Here is a 22,275-nt window from a genome sequence, read left to right as displayed (position 1 = left end):
CTAATGGTATGATACTAAAGCAACATTACAGCAGACATCAAACATCCCCCTTCCCTTCTCGGGCTGGCAGGTGGCATCCTGCGGCTCCAGACTGTGAAATGGTGACTCTCACAGATGTGTAGAGCCCCCAAACAGAGGAATAGACAAAAAAGGAAGGGGGAAAGAGCGGAGAAGATTATTAATGGTAACGCAGCTAGGGGGGGTTGACTTGCCACTTGTGCTGCTTGTCAGGTACAGCTGCTCCAGACAGTGGTCGACTCACCATTGTCTCCTTGACTCAAAGTCAATGGCAGCAGCAGCTGTTTGTCCCACCGTCTGAAAGCCCAGTGAAATCGTGTCTGCTTTTCTCACTTAAAAACTTAAAAAAAGTCTTAGTGTCAAGCTCAAGTTCAGGTGCACAGAGGATGTCTTATCCGAGATGGATGCACAGTACGTTTGTGATACATAACGTGCAAGGCGGAGGAAAATATCTTTTATTGTATGCTTGGGAGACCGTGGCTCATTTCCCTCATGCAAATGAATGCTGCAAGCAAAAGGGGAAGGCAAATGCTATTGGAAGGCTGACAGCACTGTGTGGAAAATGTTGTGTGACTGGCACTGAGACTAGCACAGTCCCTCAGTGTGTGCCACTGGAGGGAGAGAGGGAACGAGCCAAAGAGGGGGGTCGGGGTGGGGATTTCCTTTTCATGAGGGCTTTGGCATTGAAGGGGTTTTCTTAAAATTTATGTCACCACAGGGCCTGCAAAAAAAACAAAAAACGTTTGAGCTCACACAGATATAGACAGACGCTCACACATGCCCAAGAAGGATAACTTCACACCAAGAGACTCAATACTGCTGATGACTAACGGTAATCTCACTGACTGTGTGAGTGGGCAGCAAGCAGCATAAGTGGAACCTGTGGGTATGGCCATGATCGTCTGCTGGGGATCTGTGGATAGCTGTAGTGAGGCCTGGTTTTGAAAATAGAAATCTTTGGATTTGGATAGTGGAGTAGAGGCAAAGACAGAACCTCTGCAGTGAGAGGGCACTTAAACAGCTGAGAACTTCACGTAGCCGTCCTCCAGACAGCAGTTCTTCACGGCTCCTGATATAAATGCACATTTTTCTGCTGTGAGAGAAGAGGCCAGCTGTGAGCAGGGACAGAATTGGAGCACCCTGTTCCTTTTATACTTTGTGCCCAACCAGGTCCCAGCCCAGCTCCTGTGATCTCCAACAGTAGACCCATTTCAGAGTGTTCGTACTGTGGGGAGATTGTGCTGCAGTAACCTTACGCTCAGGATAAATTGATGGAAGAGAAATCTGGAACACTGGCTTCCCTACTTGCATTAAGTGGGCTGATTCTTACAGTGAACGGGCAAATTCAATAATGTGTTGACTTTTCCTTTAGGTTTCACCTCTACAGGGGCCCCACATTCATTAGATGTAAATACGTTTAAGCAGTAATGTTTTAATAACCAATGGGAGCTTATAATAGAATTAGACAGGTGAGACTATGGGAATCATTGTGTAAACACAGGGGTGAAGGTGCAGTCTCACAAGCAGTCAAGCACAAAGCCTATTGAAGTTCAAAGGTTTCAACCAATAAGACATCAGTCAGAGGGGAGAAGGGGGGGGGGCAGATGTAGATTTTAATTCTACCCACTATTGATGTTATGTGAGGCCACCTTCACTGTTTTCCAGGAAACAACCGTTTTCCAGGAAGTTCACGTCCCAGAGAGGTCGCTGTAAATGATATGCAAAATACGTTCTGTGCTCACTGAAGGTAGCCTGACACCTGAGTCTGATGCAGCAAGCCAGCTGTGGAGCTGCACAGTGCTTCCATGTGTGTGATGTGTGATGTGCATCCATAGCAGGTGACCGATGTGACAAATTATAATAACAACAACAGAACCTGTTGATCCTGTAACTTTATGGCTCACATACATTTTAAAAGGTAAATCTTGAATACTTACTGAATGTCATGAGTTCAGGCCCAGCACCTACAAACATCTTCTAATTCAGCCATGACTCAGAGGACTCACAGGCTATTTCAAAACACCACAGCAGCCAAGAATGGACCCGAGAAGGACGCCTCTTCTCAAGAAGAGAGAACGGTCTGGCAGCACCTCAAGGACGGAGGCTGTCAGAGTTTGAGACTTTCTGTTTAGTTGTTATTGTACAGCACAAAATGCGTACAAAAAGTGACAGAACTCACAGAACTGCTGTCATCTTTTCCATTTGTCTGTACAATGCACTGAATTTATATACTTCCAATCTGCTTCTAACAGATAAGGAGAACAAAACCTTAGTCATGTGTAACTTTCTCTCAGTTTTGTTTTCGGTTGGCCGCAGTTTAAAAAAAATCCCTGGACAGAGGGTTTCGTTATTTGTGTCAATTGTGAGAGCTTCACGGAGGCGCAGTGTCTTTAAACTGCTACTGAGTCAGTCTTTTCAGACAATTACAAAGAACGCCCTAAGTGAATAGATAAACATCGTGTGCAACTGAGCCCCAGGCCTCATTGGACCTGTTCTGAGCGCTGACTGAACCTGGGTGATGTCACATGTTTACAGTTTAAAAGGCCCTGGAACAATGTGACCAGATCAGCTCCGAGGGCGCAGACGCGCAGCTGAAGTTAAAAAAAAAAACAAAAACACGCATCCCCTGTAAGAAGCAATAAACACGACACCAAACTATCAGCCCGCACTACGCAACACGCTTCACGCACCCTGTGTGCAAAAAGGAAATTGTTTCAAGTGGCTGCAGGCAGCGGGACCCTGCGCTCAGGTACGCGCAGCCAATGGGAGCGCAGGAGGGAGTGCTCATCAGCGGAGAGGCGGTCCGCGCCGGCACAGACGCAGCACACCTTCAGATGGAGATGAAGTAGTAGCAGTAGTCGAGCGACAGAGAGAAAGCAGTGTCTGAGCCGCGGATCCGGAGGCTTTCTACACGGGGACAGGTGACCGAGTGCTTCAGGTTCCACCAGAGGAAATTACTGCTCTTTCAAACCCCCTCCGCGCGCGCACACACACCCATTACCACAATAGATGTTTCTCAACTACATGCATTTCGATCTGATCATCTAAGCCCAGCCAAGATGGAAAATGCGCACACTAAATCGGCCACTGAAGTTTTAGACAACTTCGGTGTGAACGAAAACACTGGGCTGACTCTGGAGCAGGTCAAGATCCATTTGGAGAAATATGGACCGAACGGTGAGTAGTTCTCTGCATTACGTTGCTCCTCTCCGTGCTGGTGTGTACAGTCTGTATCGATTCATTTGACAGGTGGTCTGAACCCGCCGTTACATTTCAAGTTGAGGCAGATCGTGCGCGTAAAAAAAAAATCATATTCCCCGTGGCGCACACTCAGTGGAAATGTAAGTGGCACGTTCATTGATGCACATGTCTGCGCATCGCGCTGAGTAAAGTGGGCACACACACACTCATCTGGACAGAGGAGTTTCAAAGCACACTAACTCATTTATCTGTAATAATTCAGCTACGTCTGCTGAGGTCGCCTCATGTCAGGTCTGGTTTGAAACTATGTCAAGTACCTGAGACAGCGGTTCCCCCCGCCCGACCGCCGCCAAAAACGTTTGTTTCTCATCGAAAACAAACCCACCCTGACCAAGTATTGACACAGTGTGTGCAGCTGTGTGTGAGGACACACATCCAGGGCTGTCATGCAGGGATCAGGAAGTGCAGAGCAGGCTCAGGGCTACTGGAGTGGAAGAAGATGAGGTGGTGAAGTATTGAAACAACAAAGCTTGAACAACCTGTTTTCACTTTCAACAGTTGTTCTTGACATGGCCTGTACTTTACAGTTCGAATTACAAGACAACAGAGGAAGTAGATGTTGATGTGTTCAGTCAGTGTAAGTGGACAGTTTTACAGCGATAAAGATCACACATGCTGAAACACTGTCTGCATGAAAAGTTGCTATTTGAGAGTCAGTTGTGTGCATGTGTTGTTTTTTAATGTCATCTCTCCCAAACAAGCCCCCCCCTCTCCCCTGTCTGTGAAGTCTTCACCGTCTATACACATCCATGCTGAGCTCAGACCTGACATCAGTACACCTTTCACTCCTGGCCTGTCATTTGCATGTGCGGCCAAGCTGTGGAGCAGAGCGGCACATTGTGCCAGTCAGACAGTAGCCCTTTTGTTGCAGCCAGCCACTCTACCCAGGGGCTTGTGATGACTTCATGGAAAAAAGCAACGTCTTACCACAGATAACATCTCTTTTGCTTTTAGCTGTGAACTTCCTGCCTTGTGTGAGCGCGCTGCAGATAAACAGTGGAGGGAGGGAATACCCTCTCCCCCCTTAATCCATACAAGCCAAAAATGTTAAAAATAACACCATCAGAATGGCATGTTTACGGTTTTAGAGCATGTTGTGATGAATGGCTCTTTCCACACTGCTCACTAACCACAGGCTTGACAAGGCAAGATCTCCATGTGAGCTGCTGTGTTCTGTTCAGGGAGCATCTGCTCATAGCGATTGAGGAGTGGCTTGCTTACCTTGCTCCCTCTGATGTGTGTGTGTGCTGTCTGGATAGCAGGATGTAATTATCAACAGGATCATTAGCTTGAAAATCGTGTCCACAAACATCCCCACTGTGAGACATAGCTGAGTGTGTGGACACGAAAAGGCAAATGGGAGGTGAAAACGACATGATCTGATGCTCTAAAGTGTCTGCATGGGAGGGCACGGACATGCTGAGATGACAATGTGATGTCTTTGACTCAGACATAACGCTCCTCCACGGACTCCCTCTGCCTCTGAGGGCGTTTAACCATGCCTGGTTTCCGGAGTAAAATTGGGTTCTCCCTCAATTAAAACATGATGAGAATGTGTCTTGCCTCATTAGCTCAATCTAAGTTGAGCTTACACTTTGCCCTTGTAATAGCTGTTATGGTAAAGAAGGCAACACAAACTTCATGTTCCTAATTTGGCCTTTTTAGTCTGGATTCTTCCTTATTATGATGTTATAGGAAGGCACATCAATTGTTGCTTTTTAGTCTGTAAGTAAAGACGGGTGGGTGACGTCCACCCTTTGTGTATATCGGCACTTTAGTGTGCTGTGACAGAGAAACCACCCTGAGCAGCGTCAGAATTTATGGTTCCTTTCCTGAGATGTTGGAAAATTAGCTTAGCCGCCACATCTGGACGCCGTTTTTTTTCTACAACACCGTCTGTGCTGCAGAAATGAGGCGGCTGGCCTTTTATTCACACCTTCCATTTATGGTCCACTGGCAGCTTTCATTCTTTGAAACCTGTCACACACACACACACACTCGCGCACACACACAGTGTGGGCATGTAGCTAATTTACTGCTGAAAACTACAAGCACCTCGATTTACAAGACAGTTTGTCACTTTCATTGTGAAATAGTTGTTTCTGATGTAGTAGAGGAGAGAGGAAGTCACAGGCCTCAGACAACTGCATGCACACATACAAACTCTGTGTGTGTGTGGGTGCACAAAGAAGACTTGTGCTGTTACAACTTGCGGTGGTTGATGATTGTGTCCTGTGCACGTACAAGCTCGGTTTCAAAGGTGCACTGCCTTCATTTTTAGACAGTGTCAGTAAAAGGGCATATCATCCCCATGAGCAATCCGCTTTTTTTAAAATGGCAATTTTCAAAGGAAGTGACACTGAGGTGAAGGAATGCCCGGGAACATGACCTTTTTTACTGAATGTTTTAATTCAGTGATTCATCTTTTTTTTCTTATAATTAAATAAAAAGCAATATTAATATAGCACTTTTATAATAATTGCTTTCCACAGCCGGGGAGCCCTGAGAATTAGTCCAGGTAGTAAACATGTTGCCACTCCCTGTCATTGCACCCTCATGATGCTGTGTCCAGTGTTTGTTATATTGACTACATATGCTCTCAGTAATGTCACTTCTGCACCACTTTCTGTTGATTATATATTCTTATATTGATCGCATTGATTAGACTTGTGCACTTGCTTTCCAAAAGTAGAAGGGCAATAAAGCCTTCCTGTCACTGATGCAGTCCCACGAGTGCCTGACATTATTAGGTGATGCCATCCTTGGTAAATTATGAAATGCTGTTTCCCCACTCCGGCTTCTGCCACAAATAATAATTACAACTTCCTCTAGTGGGATCTCACTCACAGTGCCGTTTCTCTTCCTGTTCTGCAACTCGACATAAAAGCGGCCTAACTTTCTCGCTGTGTTTGAAATATGAGAGACGTTGTGCTGTTTCCTGCTCCTCCTCCTCCTCCTCCACACCGGCACTCTCATGGCTGCACGTTGCAGTACGCTTCTCAATCAGGAGCTGTCGGCTTCCACTTTACTGAAAATGGTCCAGTTAAAAGTGCTAGGTTTATGTGGGCTGAGAAGCGAGAGTTAAGTTGTAGAAAAGTAATTTGAAGTCCTCTGGGTGTTGAGTCACTTCCCTGTTCTAGTGGGCTCTGTGCGTGCCTGCCCAGCTGCCTTCAAACGAGCTGCGATCCTGTTCCAGCTTGTCACTCGTCTTCCCTTCTTACCTCCCACCTCTGCATCTGTCAGTCATCGTCATACCCTTATGTTAAGATGATGTTGAGTCACCGGGTTTTTAACACACTGTCCGGATGCTCTGTTACAGCACAGTTTGGCTCACAGAGAAGATGTGTGCTCGAATTTGTTTGTGTTTGAAGAAGTCGTCTGTGTGTACACAGAGCATATGCTGTAGATCATGTGTCTGCCTTCAAGGTGTGCTACAAAGTCCTGTACCTTGACGAGGTGCCAGATAGCAGTAAGAGAAAGATGCCAGAGCTGCATGTGAAATAATCCACCTCCTGTGTCTGTGTGTCAGAACATATTTCAAGATGAGATTTAAAGGTTAAAACTAATGACTGAATTTGTATTAATTTACCTAGGGCCAGTGATATTGATACTTATAATGGCGATTAGCTGCACTCCTGTTGAACAATATTGGTCATAATCAAATATTGCACATTCCTCCTTTTTATACTTCCTCTAACTGGCTGCAGTCTGGGCCTACGGTTACGTTTCAGATGGAAAATGTCACCTGGTGAAACAGAGGCTCACTGATGTAGTTTTACATAATTGTAGGACAACAATGGGACACTGTGTCACAGAGGATTAAGATACACTAGATCAGGTGTTGGTTACACGGGTAAAGCTAGTTTTTGGTTTAATATTAGGAGGTGTATTATAATATAGAATATCACCAGCTTGGTATCATTAGGCTGAGATCAGTGGCAGAAGTGTCGTTCTGGTTTCTAAACCTATAAATAGTATGGTGGTAACACAAATATATTTCGGTCTGCCGTTTGGGGATCGCTGTCTAATTTTTCACAGCATTCAGCGTCTCCTGTTGGCTGCTGGGCGACCGGGTGCCATCCTCCTGGCCTGGTGAGATGTTACAAAAAACAATGTCTCTGTGCACAGCTGTGACCTTAAAGAGGAAGCTTTGAGTCCTGACAAGATATCAGCTCTGTGCTAATCACACTATGCATGTCCTGCGCAGTTGACAGGCCCTTTTCCTTTTCCTCTATAATCTGCCAGGAGAGCTGATTACACTGTGAGTGTTACGATGTGGGCTTTTTTTTTTTTTGGTGTGTGTGTTTATTAAAACCTGAATGTAATATGCACTGAGCAGTCATGTGTGCAGTTAGAGAGCAGATTTATGTACTGTAAAAGCATAAACACAGATGTCTTGTCTTTGGTGATCACCAGCAGTTTCATTTCATCTCAGATGATCTTTGTTGTAGAGATCAATTTGTGTGAGATTTAATGCACAGTAAATGTACAGGCACCTCACGTGTACGGTGTACGGAGATACCCACCCACAGATCCACAGACAGGACACGCGTAAAAGATGCTGCAGTGTGATTTCAGTGTGCCCCGTCCTGTGCAACAACCAGAGGAAAAACCCAGTCTGTTTTTCCCTGACCACAGCTCCATGATGTCAGATTCACTCCAGCCAATCGACAGCTGCTGCAGCCACTGAGCTGACTCCCTTGTCTTAATTGGCTAGAAAGATAAAATCTCCGCTCTTTGACAGATGATTTTTTTATTTTATTTTTTTTACCTCGCTCTGTGTGTGTGTGTCCTCAGCATGAGGAGAATCACAAGTTAATCACTTAATCAATCATGGCAGCTGAAATAATAATAATTGTACTGTGTAGGACATCTGGTTCTTTCTTGTCCAGCATCCTGTTTGCTTGCTGTGGAAGTTAATGCAGTTAGCTCTCTCACTGAAATGAAACAATTATTTCCTTATTTTGTGTGCAAGTCATTTCAGAATGTTGGCCTGTTGGTCATTTAGCTTGTTGTTGATTGCAAAGTAACAGTTCTGTTTAAGTTGTGTTTTGTCCTCTCGGGTTTGGTGCTGCGCGAAAACACATCGGTGTGTGACATTCAATTTTAAAGCAATGCATATCTTCATCAGAGGATGGAGCTTAGACATTTTATAGGATTTTGTAGCAGTTGTAATGTGTTTTGTGTAAGGAATGGTTTCAGAAAGTTGTGTTTTATACTGCACACTCCTGCAAACTACAGCACTGCATGCAGAGCTGTCCACAATGCACAGGAAAATGACTCCAAATTGGTCTAAAAGCAATTTGCTTTCACCTCCGGTGCTGGGTTGTTTTATTTTAAAAAAGGGGTCAGGTGATCAGGGAGTGACGAATGATGGAAGGCCACGCATGATCCTTATCAGGAAGCAAATCTGTATGGTTCTCATGGTGTGTAGCCTCAGAGGTCGGGGACTTCATTTAACGCTGTGGCCAAAATATGACAAAACTGGCTACACTGCATGCAATACCAGATGAAACCTTGTGTGCTTGTTGTGTAACACTGTCTGAGAGACTTTTGGACTTGGAGTAAGTGGAGAGCAGGCTCTGTCCTCATTTCATTATGCTGCAGAGGACTGTTCTGCTTCCACTGCTAAAGGCTGTCCCTCAGAGGTCTTTGGGCACCTAAAGATAGCTGCTGACACTTACCCCACTTGACACGTTTGCGTATGACTTCCACAGAGAAGGGAAGCCCTTTACTGACATTTATGTAAATGGAGGAAACGTTGACTTTGTCAGAGCGCAGACGTCCTCTGCTGTTACCTGCCAGGCTCTCTGTGCAGCAGAGGTAATAATGTTAGGGTGGAGAACCAGCTGCATTTATCATTCACATTTGATATGGTTAATGCATTCAGACCTTTTCCGGTGGGAGAATACATTAGGAGATTGAGTGGATATAGGAAGCCATCATTAGGGGTTACCATAATGGTATTTATAGGCCTGTTTTACATTCTCATGGTGAGTGGATGGAGCCACAGACTGAAGTCCTACTACTGTACCTCCACACACCCACTCCTTGTGCTCACGCTAAACCTCTGAGGCTGAGTATGAGTTGTTTTTTTTGGAGGTGTATCTGCTTCTCTGCATGCTACCACTCATGCTAACAGTGTACCAGCAGCTTGTGGAGGCCAGAATGGAGCTTATCCACATCAGATCATGTGGGTTTCTGATGCCAGCAAGCTGTATCAGGGCCCTGCTGGTTGCATAACAGTTATTCTTGGTAAATTTTGACAGACACTGGCACATTACCTTGTGTGTAACGTTTGTTTTCAAGGAGGCTTAATGAGCCGAGTTGCCATGGTAACTGCTGAAAACTTTCTCATGTTTGTAGATTCCACAAGGCAGTCTGCTTGTTACTACTGCTTAACCACAGTCAGATGTGATGTTTACTGGGGGTCCATATAATCTGGACTTAATTCGTTAATGGACTGAGTCAGACTAGAAAGAGGAGGGAAAGACGAGCTTGTGCTGAGAGCTCCTTTATCAGCAGGTTGTTTACAGTGCGGACGGGTAGATGAACAGTTTCCTGCTTTGCTTCCTCAATCTCTAGATGCAGAAACCATCAGCATGTCGCTGTTGTTGGCAACTGTCTCCAGGAAGTGTCTCCCCTCTGCTTGGCGCTGCTCACTTCTCTGCTGCGCGTAAACAGCCTCTTTTATTCATTGTCTGGCCCAGCCGGGAGGGAGGGAGGGAGGGAGGAAGAGGGGGAGGTTGGGAGGTGCTGCGGGGACATGGAGGGAGAGAGAGAGAGAGAGGTGAAGTCAGTATTCAGGAATGTGCCTGGGCAAGCCTCGGGTTGACACAGCCCAGATGACTGGGAGGGAATCCTTGGCAGAGGGAAGCCGGGGAACCCCATTCAACACCTCCAGCTTTTTCCTTCTCTTTAACCCCCCCTCCCTTCACTGTCCAATCTGTCTTGTCCTTTTCAGTCAGTCCTTCTTTGTCTCCTGCGCTTGCAGCCAGCCTGTCTGCCATAAAAACATTATACAACTAGAGAGGCTCAGTAATGGGAAAACAGGCTTATGTCAGACTGGTGGAGCATGGAAAACAGCAGAACCCACTTCTCCACATTTCTGCTGCTGCTGCTGGCTGAGTGCAGCCAAAAGTCCCCCGTGAGTTCAACCGTGTCCAACCTGAACTCTGAAATCCCTCCAGACAGCAAGTCAGAGAAGCGACCCACAGTGACTCATCAGCTGTTATTACACGGGCAGAGGAAGGTCCTGCGTGGAGCAGACACATGACCTCTGCATCTAATAATATTTAGCAGATTATGTGCAAAGATAAAGCATTAATACTCCAGCACCCCCTTATTTTTAATAAACCACATTATTCCAATAGTTATTCCACCTCAAATTACCACACAGCTTTTTCATCTCATTCGGGGAAAACTCTGTTTTCCAGATTGCTATTCCTGTCCCTTGACCGCTGAAAACACATTCTATTTTCAATCCAACCTAGAAATCCCATCATTTCTCTTTCCGCCAGTGGCACGTGAGTGACTGCATGATTTTTGTTTTTGGAAGGAGGCTGTGTGGGCTCACGTCATGGCCCTTCCTCTTTCCAGCCCCCTCTGCACACAGGGTCACGTTTGATGGTCGTGCTGCACGGTGTGGTCAAAACACGCCGAGAAACACGAGGTTTCCACTGCTCACAGGAGAATACTGCTGTCATTTAGGGCTGCAGCCCACTGCAGTCCAAATATAGCTGCTTTTCTCCAGTCGCCCTGTAATGAAGGCTGTAATTCAGGCTTTATACTTACTTTTTATATAAAAAGCATTACTTGAAGGCATGGATTAAAGTAGTATGGTGGTGTAGAGACATTAGACTCATATTTCAGCTGTCAGGATGAATGAGAAGCCATTTTTCCAGGCAGAAATAATGTCAGAACTTTGACTTCGATCACAGACAAATACACAAAATCCAGCAGAACCCACACCAGTCAGATGTTATCAAAACTCTTGCAGCTCCTCGGTTTTGATGGATCTTCTGTGTTACATAGGACCTGTTCTCCAATAACTTTGCCTTGATGAGGACCTGACAAACGCAGTGACTAAGCACGCCTGTGTCTCAGTGCGGTGACACTGATCAACAGTACTCGTCAATTGGAATGTTTTTAGAACATGACTGATGTGTTTTCTACTCACACCAGTGACTCATGTGTGTGGTGGGTGTTGTGTTCTGGTAGAGTGGGTAAGATGCTCAGCTCGGCTCAAAGAGCCAAAAAACAAAAAATGCAACTTTTCTTTTTAAATGAGATAAAAACAATGACAAGATGTGAAAAGCAGGGACGGTGTGTTTGTTTCAGCGGGACTGGACCCACATACTGATGAAATACATGGGTTAGTGCAGAAAGCGGAGTGGGCAGTGAACACTTAGACAGAAGTCTGAAGTGTTTGGAGGCTGAAGCTGCAGCATGAATGTCAACAGCATGAGCACAGTGCTGATAAAGAACTGGACAAACTAACAAAGGCTACCCTCAGCTGGTTTTCTGCAAGTTTTAAAGTAATAATCCCAAACATCTAAGTCATAGTGACTGATGTACAAAAATAATGTTGGAGTATTTTTGGTCGACAAATTAGTTACTAGTGTAATAAGTAACTAATTGTCAACCAAAACTACTGATTATGACTTTTCTGAGTTTTTTTCATAAATTGTGAAAAAAGGCTAAATTAGAAATATATGAGTACTATTTTTGAGTAAAGGCTGTGTAAACCTGTTTTATTGTTTTGACCTGAATGTGATCTGGGACATGAGTGATTTATTTCTCTTTTATTCTGAGTTGCAAGCATCTTCTTATTTCCATAGTCAATCATTTAAGTCATTTCTTTATGTAAAATTACCAGAGGTATAAGATTTATTGGACAGATCATCTGAATTAGTCACCTGCTTTGTGAATGTATTATTAAATATTTTATAAGCAAGCTGACCAAATTATTTATTAAAGAAAAAAAAGCCCTAAAAGATACAGATGATTGTGTTGCATACATTTCAAAAATCTGAATGTAAATAAATTAAATTATTCAAAGGAAAATTAAACATTAATTCTACGAGGCACACAAAGTGTGTGAGCCTTTACGCTGCTGGTCTGATATTGGAGGCCTGACACCTCACTGATGGATTTGATATGTATTCAAATCAGTAACAGTCTTGACTGCAGGCTAGAATCCAGAGCTTGAGAAACAGTGACAGCGTTGCTGTTCTGCCTGCTTGGAGCGTTTAATCATCATAACAAAGGGGAACCATTCTGCAGAGCAACCAGTACGTGTTTGTGCATCTGAAAGTCAGCCCGAGTTAATCAAGTGTATTAACTGCTCTTTGTCTTTCTCCTCCACTACCCTCTCCTCCTGTCTCCTGGCTTACCAATTCTATTCCTCTGCACCCGGTGTGATCCACAGAGCTCCCAGCCGAAGAAGGTAAATATTGATTTTTCTTATGAGCTGCAATTCTGCTCCTTTTACGACCTGATCAAGGCCTGATCTTTACTGTGGACTGAGGAGTAAACTTCAGGACAGTCCACATTAGCACTCTTCTGTAAATACAGCATCGGTCTCACTTTACAGCTGGTTATCAGTATTAGAGAGCTAATGTCAATACATCTAACTGATTCTCTCCACTCATGGACAGCCTTTAAGTTTATACTGGAGGTGTGTTTTTAAAGGTGTGCGATGTGTATTTTTCAGGCAAGTCCCTGTGGGAGCTGGTGGTGGAGCAGTTTGAAGACCTCCTGGTCAGGATCCTGCTGCTAGCTGCCTGCGTCTCCTTTGTAAGTACGACCCAAGCTATTCCAAATGCCAGCGGCTCTCGTCATACTTGTTCCTTCTCTTGATTCCCCTGTGGGATTTCAGTCCCAAATTGGACAATGGCCAGGAAATTGCCACCTAATAGACTGCTCCGTTATCCTTAGGCAACTTTATTCCCAAGTTAGAAGTCTCCTCAACCTAGTTTGTGGTCCCGTTTCATGTGGAAACTTATGTATTACAGGCTTTTCCATCCCATGTTGATATGGTTTCAGGCGAACTGGAAACAAAACTATCAATCAAAACTCTCTCTGCTGCAGCGCCTCCAACAGTGACCCTGGTTACAGTTTGAGGGCGGTGAAGGTCAGAGAGGGGTGGGGCTGGGGGAATCCTGCCTGCATAATGACTTTTTTCCATTTATTACAGCACGTCCCCGGTGTCTCAGGACGGAATTGCTGTTCCTATTTCAGAAAGTAGGAAAATTGCTCTAAAAATGTATGTGACATAATGTATCTGCAACGGCTTCTCGTGTTTGGTGAGAGGCTCGGAGTGCGGGCGTGGGCTGTTACTGCACTGCTTTGGAGTGTGGGCTCACTTTTCCTCATGTAAATCAGGTTTTCCCTGCTTTACAAAAAAAAAGGTTGTTTATAGTGGAACGCGGCCCCTGTTCCACAGACCCCGGTGCTTTACAGTGTCATCGTTGCCTGGAGTGGTTTCAGCTAAAGTGAGGCTCCTTGTGACCTGATCTGACCTGAATCAAAAAAAAAAAACATGTCACATTTTAATTATTAAACATCACACAATAATAAATCATATTCCTATGGTACTTTAATAACTTTGCTATTTGCTTACTCCTTTGTATGTTTCCATGTGATCAGGGAGTGGCACAAGCTGAACGGAGTTAAAGTTAAACCCCAACCTGGGACTCATTTGGCTGTTACTTTGAATATGTTCAAAGTGAGAGTATCCGGCTGCCTGCTTCCTCTGCATGACACGACAGTGTAGTTTATCAGTTCACATCAAAGGAAGCCTGTGCAGATTAGACAACTTTAAAATATATATAACCCTTTAAATGATCAAAAAGTGTGTTACTGTCCTATAGTTCAAATCACACTTCAGGTGGATAATCTGAATTATTCAGTGTGCTTCCTGCACGTGTGATGTTGAGTTAATGTTACAGGAAACTGCAAAATGTGACCCTAAAATGTTTATTTCTAATAAATGTGATATGAATAAACAGTTTTTTTCCATTCTGCTGAGGCCTCTGTGATGTTCTGAAACTCTGGAGACGTTCAGATATAATGGGCCATCTGTCGGCATGTGTCTCAGCGTTCAGTTCTGCATGTGGGGTGTGAAGAGCGCAATGTTTAAATCTGTAAGGAGAGGTTTATTTTGGTGATGAAGGTTTGATTCGAAAAACCCTGTGGTGAAAGTGAGCTTAATGTTGTCTCAGATTGCCAAACGCAGGCGGTTAAATTTCCACTCAGCGAGTCCTAAACCCCTCCTTTGCTCTCCATTTGAACTCCCATTCAGCCTGAAAGTAGGAGTTAGGTATTCAGACCGCTCTGTGAATGTGTGCTGATTGTATGAAGTGTCTTGAACCATGCTGGCTGAGAGGGACAGCTATTGTTGCCCTCCAATCTCAGCTCAGTCAGAAGGGAGATTTACCGTCCCAAATGATGGGGAGTGATGAGCTATCGACCGTGCTCAGGCTGCCGTGACGTACTCCCTGCTGCTCAATACTCTGCAGAGGATAAACTCCTCTATCATTTGATAAGGCCCATCAGATCATTGAAACCCAGATCCTCTTCATCCACTGCTCCGCTGCTGCCTTTGTGCTGCAGTCATTCTGTGTTTTTACATTTGCCATTGATGGATGGAAACATAAGTGTGAAATCATTTCTGTCTTTTAGTAGCTGGTTTTTCTGTTATTATCTCTGAAAGACTTTGTCTGACTCATCTTTGCAGAATCTCCACTTTTTTGAAACTATATCCAGCTGTTCAAAACCACAGTAACATCAATGAGATTTTGGGTTAAGGCCAATATTCTTTGCATATTTTCTACGCGCTACATATACTTGAATGATGCTTTTTGGATCACAATATGGATACAGTTAAGAAAACTCATGCATAAGCAGCTGCACTTGTTTAGTCACCACCTACTGTTGCAGTTTCTTCAGCCTGAATGCCTGATGTGCATGTGTCATTGCACCAACTCCATCGATAAGATAAGATGTTTCCTGTGTCATACTCATCTTAGGAGTCTCGTAGATTTTCCCATGAATTTTCACTCGGATTTCTTTTTGTGTTTTTCATCTCTCCCGTAACGACTGTAGTACAGATGGCACATTTTTGTAGACCAAGCCAGAAGTTTTCATTAGAGTGGTATTTGTTAGCATATAAATGAAACGGCAGTATCTGTTGAGCTTTTGTTAACCACAGACCATCTAAAGAAACACACTCAGGAAACCCCAGTGACTGCAGGAAAAGGCAACTGAAGCTCATCACATTTCTATGTTTTGTAAATGATTGTACAGTTCTTCAAGTGTCATTGGATGCACATTTACTTCACATGGGTGATTAATATAAAATTAGTGAATTATTAAAAACAACTTGCAACCCTGACCCTGTTTAGAAACTAAAATGCAAATTCTACACAAGTGTACTTTCAGGTTGCAGGTTGCATTTAAAATCCCCAGGAATATATGACTAGAAAGAATTTATATTCAGTTAACAATCTTAAATACTCGCCTCTGTCCAACGGCTTAATGAGTGTGTGTTATCATAATTAAACACATTATCCTCATTGTAGCTGTTGACAGTCCTGCAGTAAAACCAGGAACACATCCATCCAAGAAGATCTTATGTAAATGTTCATTTGTGTGTGATTTCCATGCAATACATGAGCAATACTGGGGTTTGTAAGAAGACATGTGTATTCCCAAAGATTTCATTTGCCCAGTGATCTCATTTCCTGCAGGATTTAATTTCTTTTTATTGCCCTTGTCATTTAAGGCATCGTCATTGTGCTCCAAGCAACCCACCATTATTATCTGTGTGTTATTCTGAATAATTTGTTTAATCCCGCCCTTTATTTAAGTTTATTTAGTTTAAGTTTTGATGTTGTAAAACTTCAAACGTTGACTTCTGAGTGTATGAGGGAACAGACAGTGGGCCAATTAGAGCTGTATATTGTAATTGTAGTGTTTGCTTAGAGTCCCTGCAGGCATTGCAGTCATTTCCAGTCTGATGACCAGAACCTGCAACAACTTTTTTTCCCCCCTCAAAACAAGCTACATCTGAAAATGTTTTTAAACTACAATGTGCAATGTACAGCACCCTGACTAAGGAACTGTGTGCTGCATGTTTGTCTAGGTGTTGGCTCTGTTTGAAGAAGGAGAGGAGACGGTCACCGCCTTTGTAGAGCCTCTTGTTATTCTTCTTATCCTCATCGCCAACGCTGTTATTGGGGTCTGGCAGGTGAGATACGCTCTTCATCCTGTGTCTCTGTGTAAACATTATACTGTATACACATTTTTCCACCTTGTGTCCACATGTTTACAAAAGCTAACAATGGCTAAGAATAGTAAAAAAGGCATCCTCTCTCCCGGATGTTGCAGTATACATGTATTCACCATCTGTGAACCAGCCTACATTGAAATTGTATCTATATGTCTAAAGAACACTGTGCATCAAGGCAACACAAACCACAGAGCCCATGCAAAATGCCCTCCTCCTTTACTTGTATTGAAGAAGAAGTTGGGAAAGAAGGTGTTTTTGCATTGCTCTGAGGTTATTTGTTCTTTGGCCTCTGTGTAACTCTACACAGCAGTATAAATAATAATGCTCGGGTCTTTATGTGCTGAATGATCAGTTAGTCAAAAATCCTCCCGAGCATCCCTGACACAACCTTCTTTTTTCCCACTTCTCTGTGTGCAGGAGCGGAATGCAGAGAACGCCATTGAGGCTCTGAAAGAGTACGAACCAGAGATGGGGAAGGTGTACCGCATGAACCGCAAAGCTGTCCAAAGGATCAAAGCCAGAGACATCGTCCCAGGAGACATAGTGGAGGTGGCAGGTTAGCTGTGGCAGCCAAACTCTCTCTGTCAGTCTCTGACACTAATGTATGCTTTGCCTGCCTGTAGAGGGCCCTTCCTGCACAGAAACACACACACACACCTCTGCATCCCATTCATGAGTTTGGAAACACCATTGGAATATCTCTAACTACATTACATAAGAGTCTTTTCTCTGGGTGTGCAGGTGCCAGGGCTTCCATCCAGTTGTGTATGTGAGTTTCTCTTCAAATGGCTGTGGTCACTCTTTATATTTAAGGGCCAGTTTAATTTTCCACAGCGTTCCCCTTCCCATTGCTTTCCATGCTCTCAGTCTCACCACCTGGACTCTGCTGGATGTTTGTCAGCTCCTCACTCACACTCCCCCCATGTTACATGCACATGCAGACAATTCCCCTGCTGTAAAATCGCCCATGTGTGGGCAGCGTCGGCTAAAAATAGTCCTGTTGTCACTCGGGCTCCAGAACATCTGTGTATGCCAGCACGGAGGAGATCGCTTCACCATCAATATGACCGGTTTTTGGAGCGGGTGGTGGTTCGCCTCAGGTGGCTCAGAGTGATGTGTGTGGAAAGCAGGCAGTGCTCGGGGTGTGTGTGTGTGTGTGGACCATCAGAGTTTTCATTCATAATAACACAGAGGCGAGGAGAGGGATTATACATGCTGCAGTGGTTGCAGAGAAGCCTTGGATTTCAGCACAGTGTTACAAAAATGAAAATAATTCATATCAAGGAGAGCTCTCAGTCCAGACTAGTCCATTATATAAAATAAATGATCAAATATTTTCTCCCACCAGTCACAGTCATGCTTACATTAGGGTGGCAGTTTGGAATTTGGGCTTGTTACAGCCAGCTTCCTTGTTCACATGTTTGTGTGTTCACAGCAAGCCCACACAGGTAGCAAACACCAAAACTGCTCTAGCTGGACCCACCTACCACCACTACCATCACCATCATTGTCAACACCAACAGCATCACCATGACAACTCCCCTCTCTCAGTTTGACTCATCTCCATGGCGCTGAAGTTCACAAGAGGTGTAGGTTTTAATGACACCTGTGATGACAGTGTACGGAGCAGAGAGAGAGAGAGAGATTTTAAATGAACCATCTGCTCCTGGCTGATGGCTGTCCCACTGTGGGATACAAGGGTGGGGGCGTAAACATGCCAAAGATGAACAGAAAATATATTTTTCCCCTGGAAAACGACCTGCTAAAATTGAAAACTGAAATCAAAATGCATGTATAACTGTGGAATAGTGGCTCATTAGCCTGACCTTAACATGTGTGTGTTTTTACAGTTTAGTTTTGATTTAGACTCGATATGAGATGTGGAGTAAAAAAAAAAAAAAAAATAATAATAATCAGCTGATCTCAAGTGCTAAATGCATTTACTGTCAGAGTTTATCTAAGAAAAGCGGGTCTTCACCATGCTCCATGTTTGTAATTTATAAACGCTCATATATTCAGCACTTGTCTGACATAATGTTGTTGCTAAGCAGTTTTAAACAGGGGTAAACAGCTGAGGTAGGTACGGCTCCGCACTCTTCTCACTTAGAAAATATGTGTGTCAGGGATGCGGGTATATGATGACAAAGAAAAGGAATGATTAATTTCCTTTCCTCCCGCTGGTTTCCCAGGCTTTCCTGTACTTCAGATTAGCCAGTGGTTGTTCCATGGTAACCTGATGCTAAGGGGGGGGTAAAGTAAACCCCGTGTGAAGTTATTGGAAAAGGACACCGTCAACCACCAAGTGCCTTTGAGGAGAGAAAAGAACATAAATATATTTACTCAAGTTTCCACGGCCGCTGCCCGCCGGCCTTCTTGTGTGCTGCTGGCGATGCCAGCCATCCTTACAACGCAGCTGTGATTTGCGCCTCCACTGGAACTTTCCTCAGTTTTTTTGAAACTGGTGGACTGGTGCGGTCAGGTTGTCAGGAACTGCCTGAGGATTTACACAGAAGCTGAAGAGAAGGAAACCTGCAATGAGCCATTCCAACATTATGCAAGACAGGAGTCTGCTCGAAACCAGGTTCAACTAATGGAAAGAGACCTGGAACTAACATTTGTTTTGATCAAACATTCAGATTTATTAGTGAAAAAAATTGAGTTTAAAAGTCCTAACAGACAGAAAACATTTCTGATATGTGTATTTAAAAGTCTAGCATACTAGTTTTAAATTTGACTTCTAGCACATGCAGTCTGTGGGAGGCCGTGGCAGAAAGGGGAGCAGGAGTCCGTGGGTAGGCGTTTGAAAAGCCTCTCTTTTCTGCCCTGGGCCAGTCCTGCTGCAGTGAACCTGTAGCCCCCAGCCATCTCCCACACAAACACAACACACACTTCTCTCCCCAACCACCTCTCCCACTCTTGTTCTCTCACAGCCCATGGATGTGGAACATAGAAATGGAAATGGCTCTTACATATCTCTGTCTATCCTCTCCATTTGTGTCCTGTCAGGAACAAGACTTTGACAAATTCCCCCGGAGTCTCAGAACACAGAAGAAATGTCAGGAGGAGATGATGGAGCTCAAAGAAATGGACATGCAGGAACTTATTAGCCGTGAGATCACTTTGAAAAGTTTTCAGAGTGGAGCGTACCCGCACAGAAAGACGTACTCCCCATTGTGTGTCTGTCAGAGATAAATTAACAAGCGTCTCCATGTTGAAAAACCGATGGAAATTTACCGGGGACTCCTTGTTTTTGTTGTGACTTAAAATTACTGACGGCTGAAGAGCTGGCATTAATGAGAAGCTTATTACACACAGTAATGAGCAGGTCTTTTTTTTCATCTCTGTCATGCTGGAAAGAAACAACTAAAGAAAATTACATCTGTCTCAAGTAGTTGAAGTCATTTCCCACCCCTCTGCTCTGAGATCATTGTCACTGCCTGCATCAAATCATCCATTTTTTTTCTCCAGCCTGCTCTGTCCTGCTATTATGGAAATATTTCCATTAAATGTTCATTGTCGGGCTCTGATAAAGAGGAAGTAATAACCATTTTGTTTTTGGGGCATTAGATACTTATAATGCTCTGGCTATGAAATACGAGTTTAATATGCAGGCTTAATAATCAGACTATTGGGCTGTGGAGGGGGAAGACGAAATGTGTTTTATACATTTAGATGCAGGACGTGTGTGAGGAAGTGGTGTATCAGAGAGCACAAAAGGGAGGGGAAATGATCGATCATTTTAAAGCAGCACCGTGACTCCATCAAGGTTGTATCGAGCTGTTGTTTACCTGCGGCTGCAGCCTAAGCCCGGACTCAACGCACCCATGTTTCTCTGCTCGAGGATTTATAATTTGAACGCTGGTGGTCAATAGGTTGTACACTCGTAAGCATTAGTAGATGTTCCTGCAGGGTTAAAATGTGAACATCTTGTCTCCTCACTGGCTTGTGTTTGGATATCATTATGTGCTGTAATTGGTAGCAGTGCATACAGGAGTCTGTGGTGCTCGGTGTGTGAAAGTGCTCGTGTGATCCCCGACCTTTCTTCTTGTGGTGAAAACAGGTTGACATTTGCAGTTCAGAGTGAAGCAGAAGGGAAACTACCAGACAGATTCCCAAGATCTTTGGAGAATAGAATTTTAATGACAGTGAAAGGTTTCACATTTTGTTTGTAGCTTTTGTTGTGCACAACAGTAATCTTATACAATTATTTCCAGGAAAACAGCTGATACTATAACACCCTAATGTGTAACTTTCTTCTTTTTCTTGTGATTTTTTTGACATATGTTCGTAAATAATAATAATAATAATAATAATAATAATAAGTCTGTTGTGTTTTTATTTTGTTAGTTGGCGACAAGGTGCCTGCTGACATCAGAGTGACCTCAATAAAGTCCACCACACTGCGAGTGGATCAGTCCATCCTCACAGGTGCTTATCATCTCTCACTGACAAACTCACAGAACTGCAGTGTGCTCTTTATAGTTATAACGTTATAAGCAATCAACAACTGTAAAGTGTTGTGAAAATGTTGTGATCATTTCTCTCTCTCTCTAAGGTCCAATAATTATATTGTATAGATCTAATTCTGGAAATTTTTTTCTTTAGGGGAGTCTGTGTCTGTCATCAAACACACTGATCCTGTGCCTGACCCCAGAGCTGTCAACCAGGACAAAAAGAACATGCTATTTTCTGTGAGCACACCCCCTCTGTCTCACAAGTCATCTCACTTTGTGTGCATTTATGATTGATTGCTGCCTCTTCACCTCTCCACACTCATTTCTCTGTTCTCCTTTTCCCAGGGCACAAATATAGCTGCAGGTCGCGCCATAGGTGTCGTCATTGCCACGGGTGTCTCCACAGAGATCGGAAAGATCCGCAATCAGATGGCATCCACGGAGCAAGAAAAGACGCCGCTGCAGCAGAAGTTGGATGAGTTCGGCCAGCAGCTCTCTAAGGTCATCTCCCTGATCTGTGTGGCCGTGTGGGTCATCAACATCGGCCACTTCGGAGACCCCGTCCATGGTGGCTCCTGGGTCAGGGGGGCCATCTATTACTTTAAAATAGCCGTGGCCCTGGCTGTGGCTGCCATCCCCGAGGGCCTGCCCGCCGTCATCACCACCTGCCTGGCCCTCGGAACACGCCGCATGGCCAAGAAGAACGCGATTGTTCGCAGCCTGCCCTCGGTGGAAACCCTCGGCTGCACCTCTGTTATCTGCTCTGACAAGACGGGCACCCTCACCACCAACCAGATGTCTGTCTGCAGGGTAAGCGGCAATACGGAATCTAAAAATGCTTCTGGTAACACAGTTAGCTTAGATACCAAGGTATTATTGCATTTCTGCATCATATGATTGATACTTGTGAGAAGGCTTCTGGGAATTCCCTCTGAAAAGGTGTTATTGAGATGGGTGTGCTGTTCATTATTAATACCGTTCTGCACAATTAACCCATCTCAGGTTTTTTTCTGTGGAAGTGAGGCTGAAAGGAGGCTGGAAAAATCCTTGTGGTGTTGTAATGTTTACCTCCACTTGGCAGCTCTGATAGCTGCTGGTGGAGTAGTACAGACTGGCATGACCCAGTAGCACCCAGAGCACTGCAGTGTATCACCACATCTCACACACACACACACACACACACACACACACACACACGCTGAAGGTTTCCAAAATGTCACATCGCCTGCATAAACACAATACGGTGGG

At 44.2% G+C, this 22,275-nt stretch overlaps 1 protein-coding gene across 1 annotated transcript in view; it reads left to right on the top strand.

The window, feature by feature from the left end:
- The first annotated feature begins 2,847 nt into the window (after nucleotides 1-2,847).
- Nucleotides 2,848-22,275, top strand: part of atp2a3 (ATPase sarcoplasmic/endoplasmic reticulum Ca2+ transporting 3) — a 35,306-nt gene continuing 15,878 nt past the window's right edge. Inside the window, exons 1-8 of the mRNA XM_028420945.1 lie at nucleotides 2,848-3,195; nucleotides 12,710-12,727; nucleotides 12,995-13,077; nucleotides 16,427-16,531; nucleotides 16,991-17,129; nucleotides 20,921-21,001; nucleotides 21,179-21,264; nucleotides 21,373-21,837. Coding sequence (XP_028276746.1) covers nucleotides 3,078-3,195; nucleotides 12,710-12,727; nucleotides 12,995-13,077; nucleotides 16,427-16,531; nucleotides 16,991-17,129; nucleotides 20,921-21,001; nucleotides 21,179-21,264; nucleotides 21,373-21,837 — 1,095 coding nt within the window. The 5' untranslated portion in view covers nucleotides 2,848-3,077. The remainder of the gene's footprint in view (nucleotides 3,196-12,709; nucleotides 12,728-12,994; nucleotides 13,078-16,426; nucleotides 16,532-16,990; nucleotides 17,130-20,920; nucleotides 21,002-21,178; nucleotides 21,265-21,372; nucleotides 21,838-22,275) is intronic.

The sequence above is a fragment of the Parambassis ranga genome, chromosome 14 (genome assembly GCF_900634625.1).
Source record: "Parambassis ranga chromosome 14, fParRan2.1, whole genome shotgun sequence".
NCBI classification, from domain to species: domain Eukaryota; kingdom Metazoa; phylum Chordata; class Actinopteri; family Ambassidae; genus Parambassis; species Parambassis ranga.
Note: the sequence above shows the minus strand (reverse complement) of the source record. Positions and strands in the feature narration are given on the sequence as shown.